At 39.8% G+C, this 23,296-nt stretch overlaps 1 protein-coding gene across 1 annotated transcript in view; it reads right to left on the bottom strand.

Annotated features, from left to right (window-relative positions):
* Positions 1-23,296, bottom strand: part of RAB3GAP2 (RAB3 GTPase activating non-catalytic protein subunit 2) — a 94,993-nt gene that overhangs the window by 33,389 nt on the left and 38,308 nt on the right. The window contains exons 4-18 of the mRNA XM_080824022.1: positions 23,100-23,181; positions 21,128-21,175; positions 20,976-21,051; positions 20,547-20,648; positions 19,541-19,640; positions 17,235-17,333; positions 10,069-10,217; positions 9,144-9,223; positions 8,908-8,997; positions 7,266-7,405; positions 5,241-5,457; positions 4,541-4,684; positions 4,249-4,331; positions 3,833-3,897; positions 932-1,022 (exon numbers count right to left, since the gene is read on the bottom strand). Of these exons, the coding sequence (XP_080680148.1) occupies positions 932-1,022; positions 3,833-3,897; positions 4,249-4,331; positions 4,541-4,684; positions 5,241-5,457; positions 7,266-7,405; positions 8,908-8,997; positions 9,144-9,223; positions 10,069-10,217; positions 17,235-17,333; positions 19,541-19,640; positions 20,547-20,648; positions 20,976-21,051; positions 21,128-21,175; positions 23,100-23,181 (1,566 nt within the window). The remainder of the gene's footprint in view (positions 1-931; positions 1,023-3,832; positions 3,898-4,248; positions 4,332-4,540; positions 4,685-5,240; positions 5,458-7,265; positions 7,406-8,907; positions 8,998-9,143; positions 9,224-10,068; positions 10,218-17,234; positions 17,334-19,540; positions 19,641-20,546; positions 20,649-20,975; positions 21,052-21,127; positions 21,176-23,099; positions 23,182-23,296) is intronic.

Genomic DNA, 23,296 nt, shown 5'->3' with positions numbered 1-23,296 from the left:
GAGGTATTTCTAACAAGTTGTATACACTAAAGAAATTCACTATTTTCTAAAAGTCAGCTTTAAATATGTGCTGGGAAAAAAATCTCAACGTTAGGATGCCTAAAGTCTTAAAAGGGGATACTATATTTATTAAACTACTTTTAAGTTGGCTTAAATATAAATATAAAGCTGGCTTTATATAATTAACATGACAAGCAAAAAGTCACAGCTAGATGAAGTGTGCACATTACACACTACAATTTAATACATGTTAGGTATTCAGAATAAACTGAATTTTGCTGGGTCAGCCGGATAGAGCATGGAGTTAAAATCCCAGAGTTAGAGATGTAATTCTTTTTCAGACACATTTTGAACAGTGAAAAACAATCAGCTACGAGCATAAATTTGCTCATCGTCCAATTTTGGAAGTCCTTACTGTTCATGAGGGAAGTGGAGGAGAAGACGCGGATTCCATACACCAACAGAACATTAATTCCAAGCCTACTTTTAAAAAAATCATTCTCTCAGTCAAAACAAAATTATTTAAAGAATGTTTCATCTAGAGAAACCACTCTCCTCCCATAAAGTTAAATCAAAGACAGTGAAAGCAAGAAAATCTTCATGCTGCTGCCTTTCACACATGTACAACTGTATCAAATAACCACTTCTCAGCATCCTATACTGGTCTCCTTCCTCACAGTAGAAATATTTTAAAGAGAAATATTTCCAGAAAGAAACAATATATTCAGAGAAGGCTCAGCTGGAGATCAGCTTCATACACCGAACAGGGAATAAAAAAGTCTCCAAATACTAAAGGCATGAAATAAGTTTCCTTATTTCTTACAGTATTTCCACACTGAAGTAACATGATGATATCATAAACAGGAATAGTTTTTATAATCAGAATTATAAAATCTGAAGACCAGAACCTGCAATCAGTACAAACCCCTACCTTGATTTTTTAAAGTGTCCATTAAAGTCTGAGTGATGTTTCTGAGGCAGGAAAATGGTAATCGTTCACTTGCCAAAATGCTTTCCAAAGCCTGGAAGAAAGATATTGAGCAATCAGAAGGCACTGATTTTGTTTTTTAAATTTTGTATTTATGCCGACACCTTCACTACCCCAAATTTCCAAGAGAAGCTCCACAGTTAAGATGTTTTAAGAATGTACATACCTGAGAAGGAGAGTTGCATCCTATGTATTATGCAATCAATCTCATCTCATGCCCCTTATGGTGGAATGGCAGAAAGTCCAGACTCAGAATGAAACAACGACAAGGAAACTGGCATTTAACAGAATGGCCAAGATGAAACAGGGACCGTGACAAAACTATTCACCAACAAGAAGAGTGTAAGTCCATACTCACAGCCATAAATGAAAAGCAGAGCTGTTACTGTTGTGTCAATGATGAAAGCTAACAACAACTTAATTACCACTTGATGAGTGCATTTGAGCATGGCTGGTGAATATACAGGCCCCGCAAGGTGTATCTATGTTCCCTACCTCACCCCACCTTCCTCTTCCTGCCCCTCCCCCAGAAGATACTTAAGAGCCTTTGCTACCAGTTTCAAAATCTCTCTTTATCCCTAAGGAAGCAACCATGAGAATCACCAATGGGTAGACACAGCAGTTAAAGTTCATACTTATCCTTCCGTATTAGCCCATTAAACTGACTTTTTACTGATGAGAGTAAATAATTTCAAAAGTAGACCGAGAATGTAGCATGAGGTAAAGACTGCAACACAACCACCTCTGTGTGTGTGTATGTGGGGGGGGGGGGAGGTAAGAAATCGGCTCCGAGAGTGGCTCAAGAGTGTGATCAAGCCCATGATGAGGCAACTACATGGTGGATATAAAGAAAGTGACTCAAAAAGGCAAATACCCAGCAAAATGTAATTGTTTCAGTTCTGTCTACCATTACACTAGCTAGCAGCTGGCTTGACCATTTAGTCACTCTTCCAAAAAGCCTAAACTACTGTTTTTTCCTTTAGTGTTGAAAATAATACACAACTTCCACTACTAGCTTTTCCAGCATTTTTAATAAAATTCTTAGTTTCACATACAATTGAGTAGTATAATAAGTTTTTTAAAGGTCAAGAAGACAATTTGTAGTATGCTCAACTTTCTCAATTTTGTTGTTTCATGATGTAAGAGAAAAAAGAAGATGGTATCAGAACAGGAAGCCTGGTTTGGGTTATAACTCTCCCTTTCTACTACAGGTTCTCTAAACTACCTTCCTTGGATGCCCACCTTGTCACAGGAATGTCATCTCTCATAACTGAGACTTTGCCCTAAGAAAAATGAGAACCAATTAGCCCTGTTAGTGGAATGGAAAACTTGACTAAAAGTCACAGGGATGTGAGTACCTGGGTGGCTCAGTCAGTTAAGGGTCTGACTCTTGATTACAGCTCAGGTCACAATCTCAAGGTTGTGAGATCGAGCCCCTCGTTGGGCTCTGCACTGGGCATGGAGCCTGCTTAAGATTGTCTCTCCCTCTCCTTCTGCCCTTCCTCACCCTTCTTTTCTTAAAAAAAAAAAAGTCACGGGGACTTGCCTGTTCTACAATAAAACGAAAGTATTTTTAAAAAATGACTGCCACAGTAAAATAAAAAGGGATAAAAAGAAATCAATATTCCCGAAATTCTCCCACATATCTGACATTATTTTAGTTGTTGTGGATTATGAAACTGACGTATTTGGTGAGGTCCCCACCTGAAAGAGCTTAAAAGAGGTAAAAAGGAAAAAACTGGTGAGCTAGGATTCAGGCACATGAAATGGTTAGAGAACAGAACAAGTAACCACTAGGTGCCCAGTTCTGACTAAAAGCAGAGTAGGAGTTCAGAGGTATCCACGGGGACTGAAGTGTGTAAGAATTTACAGAGTGAGAACCTGAGCAGCATTAGGAGGGGTTTGGAGAAGAGGGGGCGAGTCAAAGAAATCACAGTGAGGAGTTTTATCAGAACCGCAAACCTGGCAAAAGGCAACACGTCTGACGATACTATGGGACGCTGAGGCTGTGGGAGCAACAGGCCCCTTCTGCGGCAGGAGTGGGAACATAAACTAGCACAAGTATTCTGAGAAGCAGCCTTTCAACAACTGGTACAGCTAGAGAAGCCCAGTGCGCTACAATTCCCGAACATAAAGATACGTAGTGCCCTACATAAGCACGGTATCCCCGGAAGAGCAAAGACTGGAAACAACCTAAAAGCCCACTGGTAGGAGCAGAGTCAGTCAAGAATAACGAAAGACACAGCAGGCTCCAGGGCAGCCGCACGTGTCAACGGGGACGCCTCGAAGAAACAGCTGGAGGAGAGAAGTCCCGGCAAGGAGCCGCGAGCAGGACTCCAGTGATGCAAAGTTTTACAAGGCAGAAAATGCATCGATGTTTTAACGGAGCCATACAGAAATATTACAACCATTAAAAGCAAGAGAGAGAGAAACACAAAATTCTGAACGCTCGTTACCTTAAGAATGGGAGAAGGGGCTTGAGGAGGGACACGGAGGGCTCTTCAGAGTTCTTGGTAACATTCTATTTCCTAAGGTGGGCGGCCACACCGATGTGCTCATGATTATTATCTGAGTATATGGTATGTATAGTGTGTGTGTGTGTGTGTGTTTCAAACATGCACACGTGTGTACAGTAATGTTACTTAATTTAAAAAAAAAAAGGAGGAAAGGAGAAAGAGAGACAATGGGAACTTCCATAAGGGAATATAAAAAGGATGCAGGAATAAAAAAATGGAAAAGAGGTTAGCCTGTCATGTTCGGAGGGAAAGAGGAAAATAAAGGCTTTCTTAAGAGAAACATGTCCGAGCTACCCAGCAGGGAAGTTCATATATCACACATACTCACTTGTTTCTTGGTTGCAGGGTACTTAATATCAAGAATTAGTTCCTTCATTTGTGTTTCAACCAGATCTACAGAGAGAAAATGAACCAAGGTAAATTTTTCACTTTTATTACGAGGGAAACTTTACTCTGAAAGAAGAACGCACTTATTGGGGGCTATCAGTCAGCTAAAGGACTTCCGGTTTCTCTCACAGTATTGTTTTATTGTTACAAATTTTAATATCACCCAGAGGGATGCCTCCTATTTACAGAGCAATTCCAATAAGAAATATACATGATTACTGGGACCTCATCTTACTTCGAGGAGTTCCAACAGCTCACAAATGAATGGAAATATTTTGACTGCTGCATTTAGAATACGCTACTAATTGAGAAAATGACCTAAGAGTATACATTATTATTTTGCTGCAGGACACGCACCGAGGTGGGGAGGTCTCGTTTTCAGCAGGGCGGCCAGCTTCTTCACTAGGTGCATGTCCTTGGCCCGTTCACACTTCTTGTCGCTAAAACAATAAATACAACAAATTCTTACAGAACGTGAAATCGCTTTCCTCCTACGTCTAAGTCTCCTACTCTTTTCCTTCATATTCTTCCTGTTTAACTTTAAAGATATCTGTCTAATGAGAAAAAACCACAACGAAATGGTAACTACAAAACAAAGAGCAAAACAAGGGATGGAAAAGTTAGCAGAGGGACCCCGGATGAATCTTACCTCAGCGCTAAATGGAAAGGAACATTGACTGTTTTCACACTTCCAGACACCGGATCAACAAGGCAGATCTGGTAAGTCTGCGGCTGCCAACTCTGACTGGTAACATTATTTAAGCCCATTATTTTATAGCCAGGATACAGAAGCCTGAGAAAATGGCAAACCGGTATGGTAAGAATATCAGACAAAAGGAAAAATGCCGAAAGTGCTTTCATGATAGCGAGGGACCCCTACATTATTACCAATTCAGGAGCACTCATAAGGCAAATAAACACTAACTGATACCAAAAGCATAAGTAAAACGGATCCTGACTGGCAGAGTGCTGCCTTGATAAAATGGGCCAGAAAATCAAAGGACAGTCAGGCTTATGTAGCAACGGCAAACAAAGGCTGCACCTCACTTAACATCATCACCGCAGGAATCTGAAGGAATCTCTCCTTTTGAGCCTCCACAGCGTACGTAAGGGATGGGGATAAATGGCAGCACCACAGGTAACTTTATTAAATTCGGTAGTGTATCATGGCCTTTTCAGTAAGATTTTTTTGTTATTAAATACTTAATCCTTAATCATATAGCAGGCGCTTGGAGGGAAAACCATAATAACACTGCAATTCTCAAACAACCTAATAAGTAGCTTTAATAAAGACTTTCATAAAAGCATTCCTTTTCGTAACCAGGAAAATGCCAGGGTTTGCCGCTTACCTGCAGTGCTTTCCCACGTTGAAGGCTCCCACTCTAGGTCCCTGCTGTGTGCTCCACACTTCTAAGATTCCCCTTCTTGGTGCATAGATCACAAGGAACTGAGCTACTCGGCTTGGACCCTGAGTATTTCCAAAAGGGGAAAGATCTGCCTTTTCTGGTACTCTTTCGTGGAGGTCCTCTATGATTTGGATCCAACCGATCTGTGCATCTCGATACCCTTACAGACCAAGGAAAAGGGAAGCTAATTAGTTAGTTAGGGCCAATTGTAACCTTCTGAAGGACTCTGGGGTATTTTAGCGAGGGGTTAAGAAAAGCTACAAAAATACATTATCTTTTTAGTATGAAGTATCTTAAACAGAAAAAGATAATAATTATAATAAATACAGAATCCATCACCAAGTCTCATTAAATCTTAGCATTTTGTTATATTTGCTTCTGATCACTTCTTATTCTTAAAAAAACACCAAAACAACCAAACAAAAAAAAAACAGAGATCATTACAGCTTTATGAGTACCCTTCCACAATGCCATGCTCGTCGCTCCTTCTCTTTAAAAAAATTCTCTCCCTTTAAAAAATCCGGGGGGTATTATCAGGTTTAGATTTTAAATAAAAGTCCAATTAAAATATAAGAGAAAGATCAACTTGATTTCCTGCTTTTCAAGTCCCTTGGTGCTATGCAGACAGGGAGAATATGGTCCAAGGCAGCGGCAGGAAGCCCCAGCCCATATGAGACAGATGTAGCTGACACTGTCTTCCATCTCAGGGGGGCCCCTTCCACAGGCAACTGACCCTTCTCGTCCGAGTGTGAAAGAAAACTGCACCCGCTACAGAAGGAAAAGCAGCAGTGCCAGCAATAAGATCGCTACAGTGGGTCTGGCCCAGCTGGTGTAACTATGTCTTCTACATTCTGGAAAAGTCTTGCTGAGAACCACCCTTCATGTTATTTCAGAAGACAAACACCAATAGAAATGATGTATCTGCAGCATTAAAACCTGTTTTCTACAGACACTTAAACATGTAATAGGTAAACACGGCAGGAATTCTCTGGCAAGAAGGTGACAGTGTTCTCTATCCGTCCAGAGTAACTTAATGCCCTCAAATCCATTAGTCCTCACACTGCTCAGTACAGATCAGATTGCATGATTACTGTGGTTTCTAAGCAGTAGTCTGTCTGTGCTGACATGTCACTACTCCAGATGATTCCAAAATATGCATCCTCCCCTCTTCCTTGGTCAGAGAGATTTTGTGTTTTTCAGGTGGACAGTGTGCCTAGATATTTACAAGTCTCCCTTATAGATAGATAGGTATGACTATGTGACTAAGTCCTGGCTAATGCACTGCAGAAAAAGCTTGGCAGGAAATCATCTTCACGGTGAACTGGCTCAGTTGATAGTTCCTCCTCTTCCTTTCCTCCTTCCTGGAATGCAGATACAAAGGCTGGAGCGCCAGCAGCCATGTGAACCATGAAATAACTTTGAGTGGGGAAGCTCAAGAAGTGAAACTGGGCTCCTGAGGATGTCCTGGGCATATCATATCAATCCTGAACATGGTCTTTTATTAGCAGCTAACTACAACTCCTGACCAAGAAACTTAAGAACTTAACCCAAGCATATGGATATGGATGTCGTGTCAGCAAAGATGGGTTTTGCCATCTTCAGTTTGAAAGACATAGCATTCTAGATTTGAAGAGAACATCTGACTTAAACATGACCTTGTGAAATGGAATGAATGTAACAGGGCAAGAAACTGATTTCAGGGATTTGACAATGACAGTGAGAACTGAAAAGTAAACAAGGAAGAGATTAAAAGTGCCTATAAGTTGATCAAACTTAAAGGGCAGATCAATTGGACTACAATCAAGCACTACTGAAATGAGTTCATGTTAAAAAAAAAAAAAAAGACAGCATAAACATAACAAATTAAGCAATGTTGTCCACCAGAAGCTAAAGGATGATAATACTGCTCAAGTACTGGGGTAAAAAAGGAAATTAACATTTTTTTTCTGGATTTTTATAAGGAAGTACCTTTCCACATGCGTATTGCAATTCCTCTAGCCACATCCAATAAAATCACTCTGCCAAAATCATCTGTTACTGCTGCCAGTGTGTTACATGGAGACAGACATATACTTTCACCATGGCGTCTAGAATCTGGAAGTCCAAATCTGGTGTTTAAAAGAAAATAAAAAGCTCAAATTAAATTCCAGTCTAGAAAAAGATGACAGAATCATGAGCTGCATAAACAAAATAGGCCAAATCTGTTTTTATATAAAGAAACATAGGGGCACCTGGGTGGCTCAGTGTTAAGGTTAAAGCCTCTGCCTTCAGCTCAGGTCATGATCTCAGGGTCTAGGATAAAGCCCCGCATCCCCGCATCAGGCTCTCCACTCAGCGGGGAGCCTGCTTCCCCCTCTGCCTACTTGTGATCTCTGTCTGCTGGGTAGATAAATAAAATCTTTTAAAAAAAGAAGAAATATAAACCCTGCATAGATTAATAGTTAATTTATTAACTAATCACATCAGACATTTTGCAACACAAAGTGCATAAGAAGTTTCTTCCATTATAAAATAAAACACTTATGTTTTATTTCATAGATTTTCTATATAGATATCTAATCTTTTATTTTTAGAGACTATCAAGTATAACAATCTTTTCTTGATTAACTGTTATATCATAGTAAACAGCACCCTCATAACTAATGAAATTTTGGAATACTTTGCTCCTACACAGGCATCTTTTGTCTGACTTAAGTTCATATTTCTAATCTCTTCTTTCTGCTAGATATCATATCCTGCTGACATCACTCTTTCTACCTCAAGAACTTCCCCTCTACTAAATAATAAACAATGATAATAATTATCTCTCAACTGTTCTTGGTCTAGAACCAATCTTACTTTAGCTCGGAGCAAACTCCTGAGACGAGGTACCCCAATGCTCTAACCTACTTGGGAGGCACAGGGCCATCTGGCTTACTTCTTGATTCTTCAGTGAATTTAGAAAATATGAGATGTTATCAGATTTTTAAAAAGATGAAAAAAACGTAGAGGATCATCTTCAATAAATTTTAATAACAGATAATTAGTTATACCTCTTAGATGAAGAACATCTGCAAGAGGGGCATGGTTCTGGTTCCCTTTATGGTAGTATTTTACATTAGGTAACAAAAATGATTTAAAAACAAAATCAAGCAAAAATCACACTCTCTCACCCCAGAACCTGACACATACACTATCCTATAGCACAACGGAAGTGAACAAAAGAGCACAACCCTGCCTTCTGAGGAGTGCTTGAATGCATGGGACTCCTTGTTTTATGTTTTTTTAAAGAAATCACTGAGCACTTTTTAAGTTTATACAGCTTACTGACAAACTATCTCAGCTCTTTAAAAAAATTCAACAGCTCTCCCAAAACAAATTTTCTTGCAACTTAAGCTAAGGTTATAGGTATTTGGGGAAAAAAGCCCACTCGGCAAATACATACTGAGCACCTCCCACAGGCCAGGGAGGCAGCTGTGAGCCAAACAGGCAAGAACCACCCTCCTCGAGAAGTTCATATCGTGACAGAACCTCGTGAGATCGGCGCAGCAGCTAAGCGCCCCGAAAGACCAGAAGTTCAACAGCACTCCTGCTAAAATACAGAACTGCGAGAGGAGCGTGACAGACTTGCCTGACAGCCAACGGGGTGGCCGGCTCGACCTTTGGCTTCTGCTTCTGCACGGCTTCTTCTTCGTGCTTGCTTTTCCAACCAAGCCAGCCACTGCACAGAAAGGAATTGGAGAATTAAACCAGCGCTCCCGGCATTTTAACGTGCAGATGACCAAAACAGTTGTGAAAACCACCCAGGTAACTTTACAGACACACAGATAATACAGCTACTTTTACCCAGAACGGTGCTGGAATTACCTGGCAGCGTTAAATAAAGCAGAAGTGAGTTTACTTGCGACCGCCAGCGCCACGTGAGACAGTAACGGCTGGGTGCTCCCCTGGAAAACAGGACGCGCCCAAGAGAAAACTCAACAGCTGACAGAGAAACAAAACACGCTTTCTAGGCAAGGTTTACTTTTTAAAACTTGTGAGAAGCTGTAAAGCCTGCACTAGCAAAAATATGCAGCATCTTTCAGACCATATGACAAAAGCTTTATCTTAGGAGGTAGCAATAAAATCAAAAATTTCAACTCTAGAGTTGAACAGTAAAATCGCTAGTCCTCTACTTGTCTCCAAGACTTTCCTCCTTATGTTGTAATTAACTTAAAAAGTTTAAACTAGGACATTAAGATGGCATTATTCTAGCAGGGCTATGGATTTCTGATCTACATACAACTGGCTCCTGTCCCTCCTCTTTTTTAAATATATATTTTTATTAAAGTAAAGAGATAGTCTGGACAATTCTGAGAAGGTTGGTTTTTTTAAGCAAGAAATAAGAGACACCAAGTCCAGCACCTAGTGGTCCCCTATTTTAGAAGCCAATTTTCACCACTTACATCAACTATCGTTGGCAGCTTTACAATTCACGATTTACTCAAATCCCTGGTGGGCCGACATTCACAACCCTGAGCCGCTGATGACTGCATCAATATTTAAAGACAAATCAACTGTCCAAGAACCTGGGGCATCAGAAACACAGAAGTCTAGTTCTACGCTGACTTCAGTACCTTCTCAATTCCCCTAAGAATTTAGGAGAAAGTCAGCGGAGACTGATTTTAGCTTCCAAGGAAACTCAGACATGTAAACTGCTGAATCTTTCTAAGACTAACTCACAATATTCCATTTGTAGACAAGCTGAAAAACCAAGAGAGGCCTCACTCGTGATCAGTGAGGAAACTGTTACCTCTAGCGCATAGAAGAAGCCAGTAAATGGATTGGACCCGACAGTGATGTACTGTGACATGGCGGGTGGACTGTTTTTAATTGCTGCGTTAAATCCCCCTATGTTGGAGGCAGTCTTCATTTGGTCGAAAGGGGACAGAGTCATGATACCTATTTTAAAACAACAACAGCAACAACACGTGAGCAGAATGCACTAAAATGACACTCATTTTAGGTCATTAAATTTTTACGTCAATTCCATTCGAAGCCACAAACTGCTTCGTTTTATATAACAGAAGTCATTTTTAAAATACAAAAATCAATGTCATAAGCTATTCATAAGATATTAAAAGTGCCATCTATTCCTCTAAGCCATAAAATGCTACAAAAACAAAATTTAAATATTAATTTTCTAACAGATACAAAATTCAAACAGTACAAAAGTATAGTCTGCCTAGATCTCCAGGTTTCAGTCGGTGCTTAGAGGCCCCAACTGAAACAGTCTCTTTTGCTGCTTTCCAGAGATGTTGTACATACATAAATGACAGTGGTTGTGTGCTTTATTTAATAAAACATCAAGGAGACATGCCTCATTCTTCTTCATCACTCATCCACTGAACAGCCATACCATAACTGATCTGACCTACTGACATCTAGGCTGCTTCCCATCTTTTGCCATGACAAACAATGCTGCAGTTTATATCTCTGATATGTCTTTGTGCACCTACAGAACTCTACCTGTATGGAAAACTCTTATAGACAGCAGTGTGGGCTCAGAGGGGATCACATTTTTAAAAATTTTATTCAATACTGTTATATTGTATTCCATAGAGGTGGTGCTAACTCCCCCCACAAAGTGAGAGAGCATCTGTGCTCCTATACCCCTCCCAACCCAGCAAAAACAAACACTTTCAAACCTTTACTTTGTAGTCCAGAAATCCCCAACTTTTCTAAGGAAGAGTTAACTTTTCATTTCCCCCAAGGCAAAAGCAGACAGACTGAATGCTGGCACCCACATGCCTATGTGGAGTAGCAGAGGAAAAACCAAGATCATGTAAATTCACCTGGGTGGCAGGAAGAGACGGGGGGTGGGGGTAGATAAGCTTAAGACCTAGGAAGTAAAGACGTACTGCTAATGCCAACTTGTGTGGACTCAGGCATGCATATGGGACCTGGGTCGTCATATGGTCCATGAAGATACCCAGTTGGGAAGTTCTGAACTCAAATACACTGTAGAATGGAATATGAGTGATCCTAATTTTCACACATAGGTGTTGCCTCTACTTTGCCTGCAAATGGTCAAAAAACACATTGTTCCTGAAGAAGAGTCCTGAGAAAGGAAATACTTTTAGGGAGTTCATGAGCAAACCATTTGCTGGATTCAGGAATTAAACTGTTGCAGAAGTTGGACTGTGCGGAAAGATCAGAATGCCTGGCTCACATTCATGAATGAATTCATGATTCAAAATACAAAATGTTTTTACTATATGATAAAAATTTCTATAAGTTTTGCCTGACTCTACCAGAATGAAATCAAAGGGTGAATTGTGTGGCATATAAATTGAAATTTAAGCTTTAGAATAACTTCTTTTCATACTCCCACATGCTATAGGTGGGAGTATAAATTGCTACAAGCTATCCAGAGGACAATTTCCCAATACGCACCCAAATTTAAAGCAGGTTTATTCTAATTTATTCTAAAGAGATGGCTGATCAGTTCTTTCCATCCTTACCACTGTGATCTTCCCCTTCCCACAATTTCAGTCATCCACTGTCAGTGCCCCACACACCTAAGATCCTGTCGTCAACTCTATAGCCTTTGAAACCCTGATTTCAAGCATACCACCTTTTGACAACCACCTCGTAGCTTTCCGTCTTACTGTACTAACCCTATAATTTTCCACAATTTCATCAAGAGTTTCATTAATCCTACTATTTTTTCACTATCAAGCAATTTCCATGTTCACTCCCCTTCTTATCTGGCCTAGATTTGTGTTCCATCACAATCATTCTCTTGCAGACACCTAAAATTGCCCTGTGTCTCTCTCACATACTCACCTGGCTAAATCCTAACCTGGATGACCCAGACTTTCCGTATTCTCTGCTGTTTACAGCAGAACAGCTGATCATTGCCAGGGGGTGGGGGTTGAGGGGGGGGATACATCTGGGTTTCCGAGTAAGGTTTACAAACAAATGGACATCCAAGACCAGTCCCAAATCCTACTATCCTGCTTGACCCCTCCCCCCCATGCCTCTGTGACACTCCTCTCCTACAGTCTACAGCTGGCTGACTACAACCCCGTCTTGTTATCTAACACGCTGTCTGGCTCTCTATACTACAACCAAGTGACAGGATCCAGAGGTCTGCTGTCTTCTGAGTCACCAATCTTAGCATTATTTTTCACTGATTTAAGGCAAATGAAGATACAGCTTATTGACAGCCCCTCTTCTTTCCACCATATCCTTCCAACATACACATATTTCAATTTTTAAATTCACATTCACTGTTTTCATTAAGAATGATGTAAATATTACTCACTGCTGAGACAAGCTGCCTACTGTAATTACATTTCCTTAGATGTGAGTTTTTTTTAATTTCCTGAACATCTGAGACCTTTCCACACTTTGAAACACCTTAGTATAAATATTAACATAATTTATATTATAAATTATAATTTAGTTAAAAATACATTAAAATATAATATTTCTATAAACAGAATGCCAACTTGAAATATAATTTATTAAATATTAAACTACTATTAAGAATTAAATATTATCATTATTAAAATATTCATACTAATTTAAATCTTAATATAAAGTTCCACAAAGTCAAACTCATTGGATGATTTCCTAGGTCCATTATAGTGGCTATAGAAGGCTTCTTTGACAAAATAATATTTGAGCAGAGACCTGAATGAAATGAGAGAGCGAGCCACGTGGCTAGCTGTGTAAAATTTTCTAGGGAGGAGCACCAATCGCAAGTGCTCTCAGGTGGAGGATGCTTGGTGCATCTCAGCAACAACAAGGAGATGAGCGCGGTGGAACACAGAGGGGGCGGGAGTACTAAAGAAGAGAAGGTAAAAGACAGACCAAAAAACCAGGCAATGGCAGGCCTGGTATGCTTCTGTCAAGCCTTTGGATTTTATTAGGAATAAGATGGAAGCCACTATGCATGACATTTTGTGCAAAAGAGTAACAAAAAATGACTTATATTTCAAAAGGATATTAGCTGCTAACTGGTGAAAAAATTTTAGAGAGGGAAGAAAGGCAGCAGAAAGACCAGTTAGAATATTTTTTTCTCTCAATAATTCAGGCAAGACATGATGATGGCTCAGATCATGGTGCTAACAGGGATGGAGATGAGTGGTGGTCAGACAGGAAGAGACAAATGGGAGGCTGGATGAAACACATGAGAATAAGAGGGGGCAAGGGTGACAATCTTTTGGTGTGAGCAACAAAAAAGATGCTATAGAAGAAAAAAGGAGGAACGAGTCTGGGGAGGAAATCAAGAATTCTGCTTTGGGTATGTTAAGTTTGGATATCCAGGTGGACAAAAGTTCAACAGGAGCTAGAGAAGGAATATGAATTTTAAGGAAGTGGTCAAGACTGGACATAAAAATGGAGATGTGTGATCCAGTTTCTTGTTCTTGTGTTTCTAATTTTTGAAAGTAGGGGTGGAAATAGTTCTCCTTCGACCTATTCCAATCTGGCTTTCATCCTCACTGGTCCACCTAAAGTGCTCATATCATACTCAATGAAGAGCTGTATGTTGTCAAATCCAATGGACCCTCTCCCTTTCTTGGATTCTATGAAGCATTCCATAGTCAACTGTTCCCACCCAAATTTTTATCAATAATCTGGACTTCTTCCCTAAGCTTTAGACATGTATGTCTAACTGCCCACTTGATACCTCCATTTGAATGTGTAATTGTGTCAAAAGTTAACCTGGAAAAAATATAACTCCAATCTGTCCACCTCAAACATCCTCCTTCTCCTTATTCTCATTTTAGTAAAGTCTGATCACCTACTCATTTGCTCAAATTTAAAAACCAAAAAAATCCTTAAAATAACAAATTGAAAACTAAGAAATCCTCAAATCTTTCCTTTCTCTTTTTTCTCAAATCCATCCCTCTCCAAGTGCAAAATACATGTTTATTCCATCTACCCTCTCCAACTCCACTGCTCCCATCATAGGCAAAGCCATCATTCTCCCCTCCTGCAACAAACTCCTTCCTGGTCTCCCTGCCTTTACTTTTTATTTTACAAGCCTCTCTCTAAGCAGCAGGTCAGAAGGATGATTTGAAATATTCCATATCTAGACTCCATCAATGACATCCACCATACTTAGAACAGAATCCGAACTCCTTACCCTATGTGATCTGACCCTAGTCTACATCTCCAACCTGACTTTGTCCTGTTGATCCTTAAGTTTACCATCAAGTCATATTGACCTCCTTCCTGTTTCTCAGGATGCTGAGGCCCCACAGGCCTGTCTCTTTGCTGCTTCCTCTGCCCAGAATGCTCCTCCTACACCTATTCACATAGCTGGCTCCTTCTCACCCTTCACATCTCAGTGTGAAGGTCACCTCCCTGGAGAGACCTTTCCTCACCAGTCTACCTGATGGTCCTCTCTCTTTACTCTCTATCACCACTCTCTGCCTATTTTCTTCATGATGCATACCAACATTTCAAAATTACCAAATTATTCATTTGGTTCGATCGTTCACTGTGCGTCTCCTGATTACCAGAAAGTAAGCTTCATCAGGGCAGGGTCCTGTCTGCCTTGTATGTCTAGCTCCAACATTAATTAACACCTAGGACATAATATTCATTTATTTGTTGAATGAATTAATCAAAACTTCACATAAAGACGCACATGCAAAATAAAGTACATTGTGCTTTTTTAAAAAATCATTTTGTAGGCTGGGAGATAAATGAATAGACTGATAATTTCTATCCAATCATTGTTCTTAGCCCGTTGCAATGTTCCACAGTTCAGTTAACAGAACAGGGAAGCTATCCTGAACTGCACTCAATGCTTTGGAATTTTGCAGCCAAAAAGTGAAGACAGACTAACTGGCTACCAGTAAAGTGCTGATTGCAGAGTGTTCCACAGAACCGTGCAACAATAAACAAAGAGATCTCTGTGTCAGGTATCTTCTGTCTAACCCTGCAGGTTCACACTCCTTCCTTTTCTCCCCACCCACTCCCAGGGGCCAGTGTGTGTCCGTTACGTTGACCTCCACTGGGGTTCAGACGATGGGAAGCCTCATCAGCAGATCAAGGACAGAAAGGAAACTGAAGCCAGGACACCTATTTCCCTGTGAAACATTCGTGCAGAAGTCAACCTGCTCTTAAGATGCTGATTCTACTCATCATCTCCAAGTTCTGGAACTGCTTCAGGCCGTCACCCCATTTGGCCTGGGAGTGGTTAACAGCTGGGCTGCTAAGAACCCCCGAGATACTGTACCATCCCTTACGGTTCTCCTACACCACATCTTCCTAAGTAGTTTCTCTATAAATAAAACGAGTTTCAACTGTCCTATTTCAAGGGTGCCATCTGTCTTCTATTAGGACCCTGATAAAAATGTGTATTTAGCAAAACTGATTGGAAGGCTCTTTAAATACATTGATTAGAAACAGCTACAGTATAGTTGGTATGATAGAATCCTATTTGTGAAAAACTATTTCTCTATATAACCATATATATCTATATATATATATAGATAGATAGATTACACATGCATTTCACATACAAGTCTGTAAGGAGGTTTACCAAAATGCCAATGGTAAGTATCTCTGGACGGTAGGATGAAGGGGGTGTTTTTCCTTTTTTCTTTGTATATTTATGTACTATTTGAATTTTTTAATAAGCATATATTGATAAACAGAAAAAACAATTTTTAAGTAGTATCTTCTTCTCCACTCCCATTTCTACTACCTTAATTCAGAAACTCATCACTTCTTACCAAGATAATTACAGCTTCCTTACTGTGCCTAGTTTCTAATATTGACCTCTATATTATAGCCTGCAAAAACTTCCACCAAAGTGATTTTTCTAACAGGCTAAGTGATAATACCATTCTCTTTCTTAGAATGCTCCAATGGCTCTCAGTGCTGCTAGGAGAAAGATCTAAACTCCTCTGCACAGTACACGAGCCCCTTCAAAATCTAATTCCTATTTACAAGCTTGCTTGCCAGCTGGCCTTAGTGCCCATTAGTGCCCAGACAGCGCACTTCCACTCCCTGGCCCGTGTACAGGTCGACCAGATGCCTTCTCTGTGCTTGTTCTCCTGGTCAAGTCCTACTCATTCTTCCAATGTCAGACCGAAGTCAGCTTCCTGCTCCCTACTTCCCTCAGTGTCAGGGGCTTCTCTGCTCCCACTCCCGCTGGTCCCCTCATCTACTACTGTTGTAGTCCTGCAATTGTTTTCACATGTGTCTTCCAACTAAACTCATGCTTCCTGGATGAGACCATGTCTTTTCATTTCTGTGTTCCCAATGCCCAACAGAGTGAGTCTTCAAATATGCTTGCAAGAAGAAATCTGTTTTTATCTATATTCTGCTGGTCCAAAGATTATATTTTAGAAGACTGATCTATATGGTAATTTCATGGATTAAACTTACCTGCAAAAAAATCTTAGACAAATAGTGAAAGACCTAAAACTGTTCGATACTGCTGCTGAAGACATAATTGTTAAAACTCCTACCACTTCTTAGCATAACAAATAACATGGAGGACAAGGGGAGATGGAGAGGAGAAGGGAGTTGAGGGAAATTGGAAGGGGAGGTGAACCATGAGAGACTATGGACTCTGAAAAACAACCTGAGGGTTTTGAAGGGGCGGGGGGGGGGGGGGGGTGGGAGGTCGGAGGAACCAGGTGGTGGGTATTAGGGAGGGCACGGATTGAATGGAGCACTGGGTGTGGTGAAAAAACAATGAATACTGTTATGCTGAAAAGAAATAAAAAATTGAAAAAAAAAAACACAAAACAAAAAACCTCCTACCACTTCTTAAACACATACACCTATGATAATCTGAAAGTCTGGAGTAACTTCCAAATGTCTCACTAAAGGCGATGCATTTTCTTTTCACATAAGAATAAAGTACATTTCTCATAAATGAGACACATCAATTAAAAAGTGAAAGAAATAAATTGCATAAAAATTTGAACCGGTAATGCTTACCGATACTAGCATGATCAATAATAGTGTCAATATCTTGGAGACCCCATTTCTTATAGGCTAACGGTGGGGGCTGTATGTTCTCATTGCCAGATGCTGCAGCTGTTAAAGACAAAAATCAAACAACCCAAACTTAACTGTAGTGGATGAAGTTTTACAAAAAGCCATTAAAAATGTAATAACTTGTTTACTCTAAAATTTAAATGATAATGAGGACGGCAATGCAAACAAGGTTAAAGTGAAGTTTATTCATGCCAAGACAATACGTGTAAAATGTAAACGTTAAGGGTAAGTTGACTGTCACAAACGATTTTCAGAACATTCACGTAATTGGAGGAGGCCATTAAAAACCCTAGACGATTACTAAAATTTAGGGTGAATTCAAACTGCAAATTGATGACAAAATAAGCAATTTCTTCCCCTGGAGAAAGACAGTGGATAAAATTCTGCGAACAGCTACCAGTGCCTTGGTGAAAAACTAAAAACCTGATGATACGCCTGGCAGGAGCGCACATCCAGCAAGGTCTCTAAGGCAAGTAACCAAGGCCAGCCTTGACAGATATGTTAACAGCAACAGCATTACCAGAAAGAATGAATAAAACGCCCGTCACTGCTCAGTATTTCTGCCTAGTGAGTAATGAAAAGAAAAAGCAGTATTACACCTCTTGCTACAGGCACAAGGTCCTATTTATCAGTAAATTCTCAAGCTACATATTAGAATACAGCTGGGGGCGACTGGGTGGCTCAGTCAGTGAAGAGTCTGCCTTTGGCTCGGGTCATGACTCCAGGGTCCTAGGATCAAGCCCCTCATCAGACTCCCTGCTTAGCAGGGAGTCTGCCTCTCCCTCTGCCTGCCACTCCCCCTGCTTGTGCTCAAATTCTGTCTCTGACAAATAAAATCTAAAACAACAACAACAACAACAAAGAAACACGTAGCATACAAAAAAAAAAAAAAAAAAAAAGAATACAGCTGGATTCTGGTTGCTTATTCCAGAAAGTACTGTAATAAGTGAAATATATATTCCTCTAAGCACTTCAGATTTAATAGTAAGGCCAAGAAAAGAGAATTTTCCTACATGCAGAAATAAAAAGCACAACAATTTCTTGGCTATGCCATCAGAATTCTTTTTAGAGCAACTTACAATAAGAGGGCACTAAATGGCTTACTTCCTTCCTAGAGACAAAATGGCCTTATGGTCTTACACAGAAAAAAAAAAAGAGGAATTCAAAAATAACAAAAATTAAATGGTTGACAATACCAATTATAATTATCTGTTTCTAATTTATTTCATTGACTGAATTCTTACCTGCAGAAAACTCCCAGTCTCTGTAGGCATATATATTAATGGTAACTATTTTCAATGACCTCAAGATAATGATGCTTATTGTGCCTAAATTTAAATAATTTACGATTATGAAAATAGGTATAAACATTCAAACAAGTTCTGGCCTGACAGAAAAGCATGTGCTATTAAAGGCCCACATAACCAAAACTTCAGGATTTTACCAATCACATCAATCTGCAAACAAAACAAACTTTGTTTTAGGGCCATTAAGGCTGCTCTACCCAAACCCAGAAGTAAAAGAGAAAAGTCTCCACTAAACCTGGTATTTTCCCTGGGTTTAATTAAGGCTTTTCTAAAATTGGGATCTTAAAATCGATGGTGTGTTTTTCTCTGGCAGCATTTTTGCTGCTTTGTGGTACATAAAATATGAGTGCGGCTACAAACAATGGCATCTTGAATTCGATGAAATACAACTCTGTTCTGTATCCTCGTAAGAAGGTAAACTAAGAGTAGTAAGACTAAGAACTCTCGATTATTTGTGCACTTTTCACCCCCAAGTTTGGAAACAATGTAGTCGCCCATATACACACTGTTCAGGCCTCCAACTAGTCCATTCAGAAGTGTTCCACGGTAGCAAAAAGCTAGTGTTGACTCCCTGCTGCATCCTGCCTACGGGCAGGAAAACTCCCCCAACACACAGAGGTATCTTTACCCTCATTGAGGACGGCTACACTGCAGAATCACGGGATTCTAGTGTGCCAGCCCAAGAGCTGCTGGTCTGGTGAGAAATTTGGTTCCCTCGCCTCAACAGGTAGAGAGTGTAGATTTTTAGTCCTTGCCTTTATCTTACTAAGCAATCTACCCCAAAATGCACTCCCATCCTTATGTAGCAGGGTTTTGTTTTTTTTTTTTCTGTAAATCTAGTGCACAGGCCTTTTTAATGCAGAGCACATGTTTCATTCTCTTAAGTAGGTTAGATTAAGCAAGACATTAGAGGTTTGATACATCTTGCCAAAAAATTACCTTTTGCTACCTGATTTCGACAAGCACGAAGAGACTGAAAAAGGCTAAATCCATCAATAGTCACAATGGCAACCGGATATAAGATACTCAACTCTTCATTCTATTAAAGAAATAAGAAAGAAGAAAATAATACATTTTCATCATTGCTAAGCAGATCTACTTCTGTAAAAAAGCAATTGACTAGGTATTGCTTTGCATTACTGATTAACTCACTGAAAGGTATTAATAGGAATTAGTCTAGTCTCTTTTACTAGATTAAGTTTCTTCTACAGCTCCAGTCCCCATAGCTCCAGGCCATCTCTCATACAATTTAAGTCCACACAGGTACATAATACATGCATCTGTTTACTTGAAACCTTTTGGAAGCAGGATAGTAAAAAGAAGGAATGCATATTTACATAGATTTGATGATGTTTACTTTGAGCCAAAGAAGACCACAGTAGTTTTCGTGGCTCTACAATCTTTTTTTTACTGTGAGACTATCAAATTCTTGCACAGCACGTGCAAAGTGAAAACTATATTCAGAGAGCCTTACATACAAAACAGCATTCTTTTCTGTCCAAATCTTCAGTTCAGTGCTTCTACCTTCCCCTATAAACAAAAACTTCACCCCCTTTCTGAGAAATAGGTATATAATAGTATTAAAAATAAAGCCAGAACTTTTATCTTTTACTATAAAAATTTTTACACCTAAATTCGAATCAAAAACATATATACCACATCTGTGCCTTAAGTCACTCTCAAATTTCAAAAGTAAGGAACTCTATCGGGCTTCTGACTAAAGTGTTTTATTATTTTGTAGAACAAAACGCAGGGTATTTCATTAAATAAGTAAAAGCAAGACTGGGGTTTCTTGACTCAGTTATAAATAGGTTATATTTCTAGAATATGACAGCAGAGCTAACTATGCTGCAAGACAAAGATACCTTTAGGTTTCCCCAAAAAGAGAGAAAATACGACTTCAAAGTAAAGCCACGGTTCCTCTGAACACAATCGTCTACACTACCTGTTCGGTCACGCCAGGGTGTCGTGGGATTTCATAGGTCCTGCATTTCAGCTGTAGTACTGGGTCTTCATTCAAAAGTTGTGCAAGCAAGAGCACACCACTCTAGGAGGAAGCAGAGAGGAGCCCTGCTTGTTTTTTTACCAATAGACGTGAACCAGTATGGCCAGGCAAAGAGTATCATTTCCCCAACCATTTTCCATGGAGATCAGATACTCTCTGAGAAGAATACAGCTTCTTTTCTCTATAGCTTCTACCAGAACTTTCCAGCACACCTTCTCCCCCCGGCCCTAAGTCCCTGCTTCAACCCCCATGCAGTAGGTACTCCACATTCCCAAGCAGCAGGTAATGAGTCACAAGAAAGATAACGCGGATGCACGACTAGATATTCCAGTCGGGTGGTGTTTTCTAACTGCTCAACACCCCACTCACCTCAGTGTAGAAGCGCACGTAACCTGAAGTAAAGCCCACCACGATGCAGGTCCAGTCAGGACGCCCTGTGGAACTCCTGTTACAGACAAAATTTATGCTCTTAGTAGCTCATAAACCAAAGCAAAGAAAACAAACAACTTATTTATCCTTACCTCTTTTGGCTTGCTAGTGGGATACATAGAGCACTGGTTACATGTTCTCTAAAAACAAAAACAAAATTATAGGCTTATCTAATGAGTTTATCAATTACTTTGATTTCCCTGTAATTTTTACATTAAGGGCAACCCATGGAAGAATGAGCTCTGTGGATCAGTTTTATTCAAGGTGTAAGTAAAAATACAGTAAAACTCCATCATAAGTAGAATTATAAATATCATTCACATAAGAGGTGCCTGGGTGGCTCAGCTGGTTAGCCATCTGACTCTTTATTTTTGGCTCAGGTCATGATCTCAGGGTCATGAGATCGAGCCCCACAACAGGTTCCACGCTAAGCTTGGAGCCTGCTTAAGATTCTCTCTCTCTCCCCTCTGCCCCTGCCCTCTCTAGCACATGTTCATGCTTGTTCTTTCCCCTAAAACTAAAAATAAAAAAATCATTCACATAAAAGGGTAACATCACATTCACTTGAGGTTAAAAAACAGGATTCTTCATTCTGTGTTATAAAAAGCACAAGAGAAAGCAAAAACTTTACCATACACACAACCAATTATACTCAGAACTGAGAACTAGCGAGTCATCACCAGTCATTTCCTGCAGTTCCCTCTCCTCTGCATCAGCAAGCACCGACTGGGTAGAGCGTGGGAGGAATGTCAGTCACATTACAGGCAAACCATATTCCTGCAAGCACATTATTCTAAGGACGAACTCCATTTCAACTAGTTGGCTTCTTCCTAGATACTTTGCAGAATTTGCCCCAGATAACCCATTTCCAAGCACATGCTCAGGTGGATGTTCCCTAAAAGATTCTTTTTGTGACATGTGGACTTGAAAAATCTGTCAGGATCTCAGAGACTAACCTTCAAAATTAAAATAACTCCTACTGACTGACTTTTTTTTTTTTTTAAGATTTTTAATGTATTTATTTGACAGAAATTACAAGTAGACAGAGAGGCAGGCAGAGAGAGAGGGGGAAGCAGGCTCCCCAATGAGCAGAGAGCCCGATGCGGGACTTGGTCCCAGGACCCATGACCTGAGCAGAAGGCAGAGGCTTTAACCCACTGAGCCTCCCAGGCGCCCCCTACTGACTGACTTTAATGTAACCTGTCAACCCGCGGGACCCATCACCAGCTTATTCAAGAAACTATAACCACTCCTGCCCTATACATCTTATTAGGCAACCACTGAACAAATACATCTTTTTGTTTGTTGTCTTTAAAGTAACTGAGCCATTATGTCTGCTTTGCATTTCTGACAGAAATCAAATGTCTTCAAAATGGTTAGGCCAAATGACTTAAGAAGAAATGTTATCATTTATTTTGGTAAGAGTAGAAAACATTTCAGTGAGTAGCTACGATGTGCCAAGCACGGACTATGGGCTTCCAATTGGTTGTCTTTTATCTGAACCCAAAGTCTGAAGGATCTTATTCATTCTCACCAGATAGCTTTCAGTCATAAAAATTTAAGTAAAAACAGTTTTGGGTTCCGGGTTCCAGGTTCCAGGTTAGCAGCAACACCACATAATCATACCGAAGAACTACCTTACTGGGTCATTTAGAAACCTGAATTTACCAACTTGCCTTTCTGAAGTATTTATGAGGTTTAAGAATTAATGTAGCACTGTCCCCTTTAGGTACAAGGCCAGTGCTACCCAAGCAGAGAAGACAATGGCTGCCTTCGACTTTCTGGCTAAATAAAATTAGTGATGGAGAACACAGGAAATGACAAATTATAGAAAGAATGGGATTCTGAGTTCTTCTTTAAATGTCCTCTGCAAACAGGAGTTAAAAAAAAAATAGTAATCACATTAGTAAAATTTAGATTTGCTGGCTTAATCAGGCTCTACAACCTCTAAGTTGGGATGAATAGATATTCACTAAGTATCCCAGTGATGAAACTTCTCACAAGTCAAACAATTTCACATACACATTTAACACATAGAGAAACAAAAACTTAACTCGTACCCACCCTTCTTCGACATTTAAAGAACCACTCCAGCCAACAGCAAATTGCATTTCTTCCTTTCCTTTATCACTGTATTTCCATTTTGCTGAAAAAAAGAGTTATCATATAAAATCACTTTATAGTATACTAAAACAGTGATTTATGAATTTCATGGTTTCCCTTTAGAGTGAGTACAGAATGTAACTATTCTATATTAATGG

The sequence above is a fragment of the Martes martes genome (assembly GCF_963455335.1).
Source record: "Martes martes genome assembly, chromosome: 15".
Classification (NCBI taxonomy): Eukaryota; Metazoa; Chordata; class Mammalia; order Carnivora; family Mustelidae; genus Martes; species Martes martes.
Note: the sequence above shows the minus strand (reverse complement) of the source record. Positions and strands in the feature narration are given on the sequence as shown.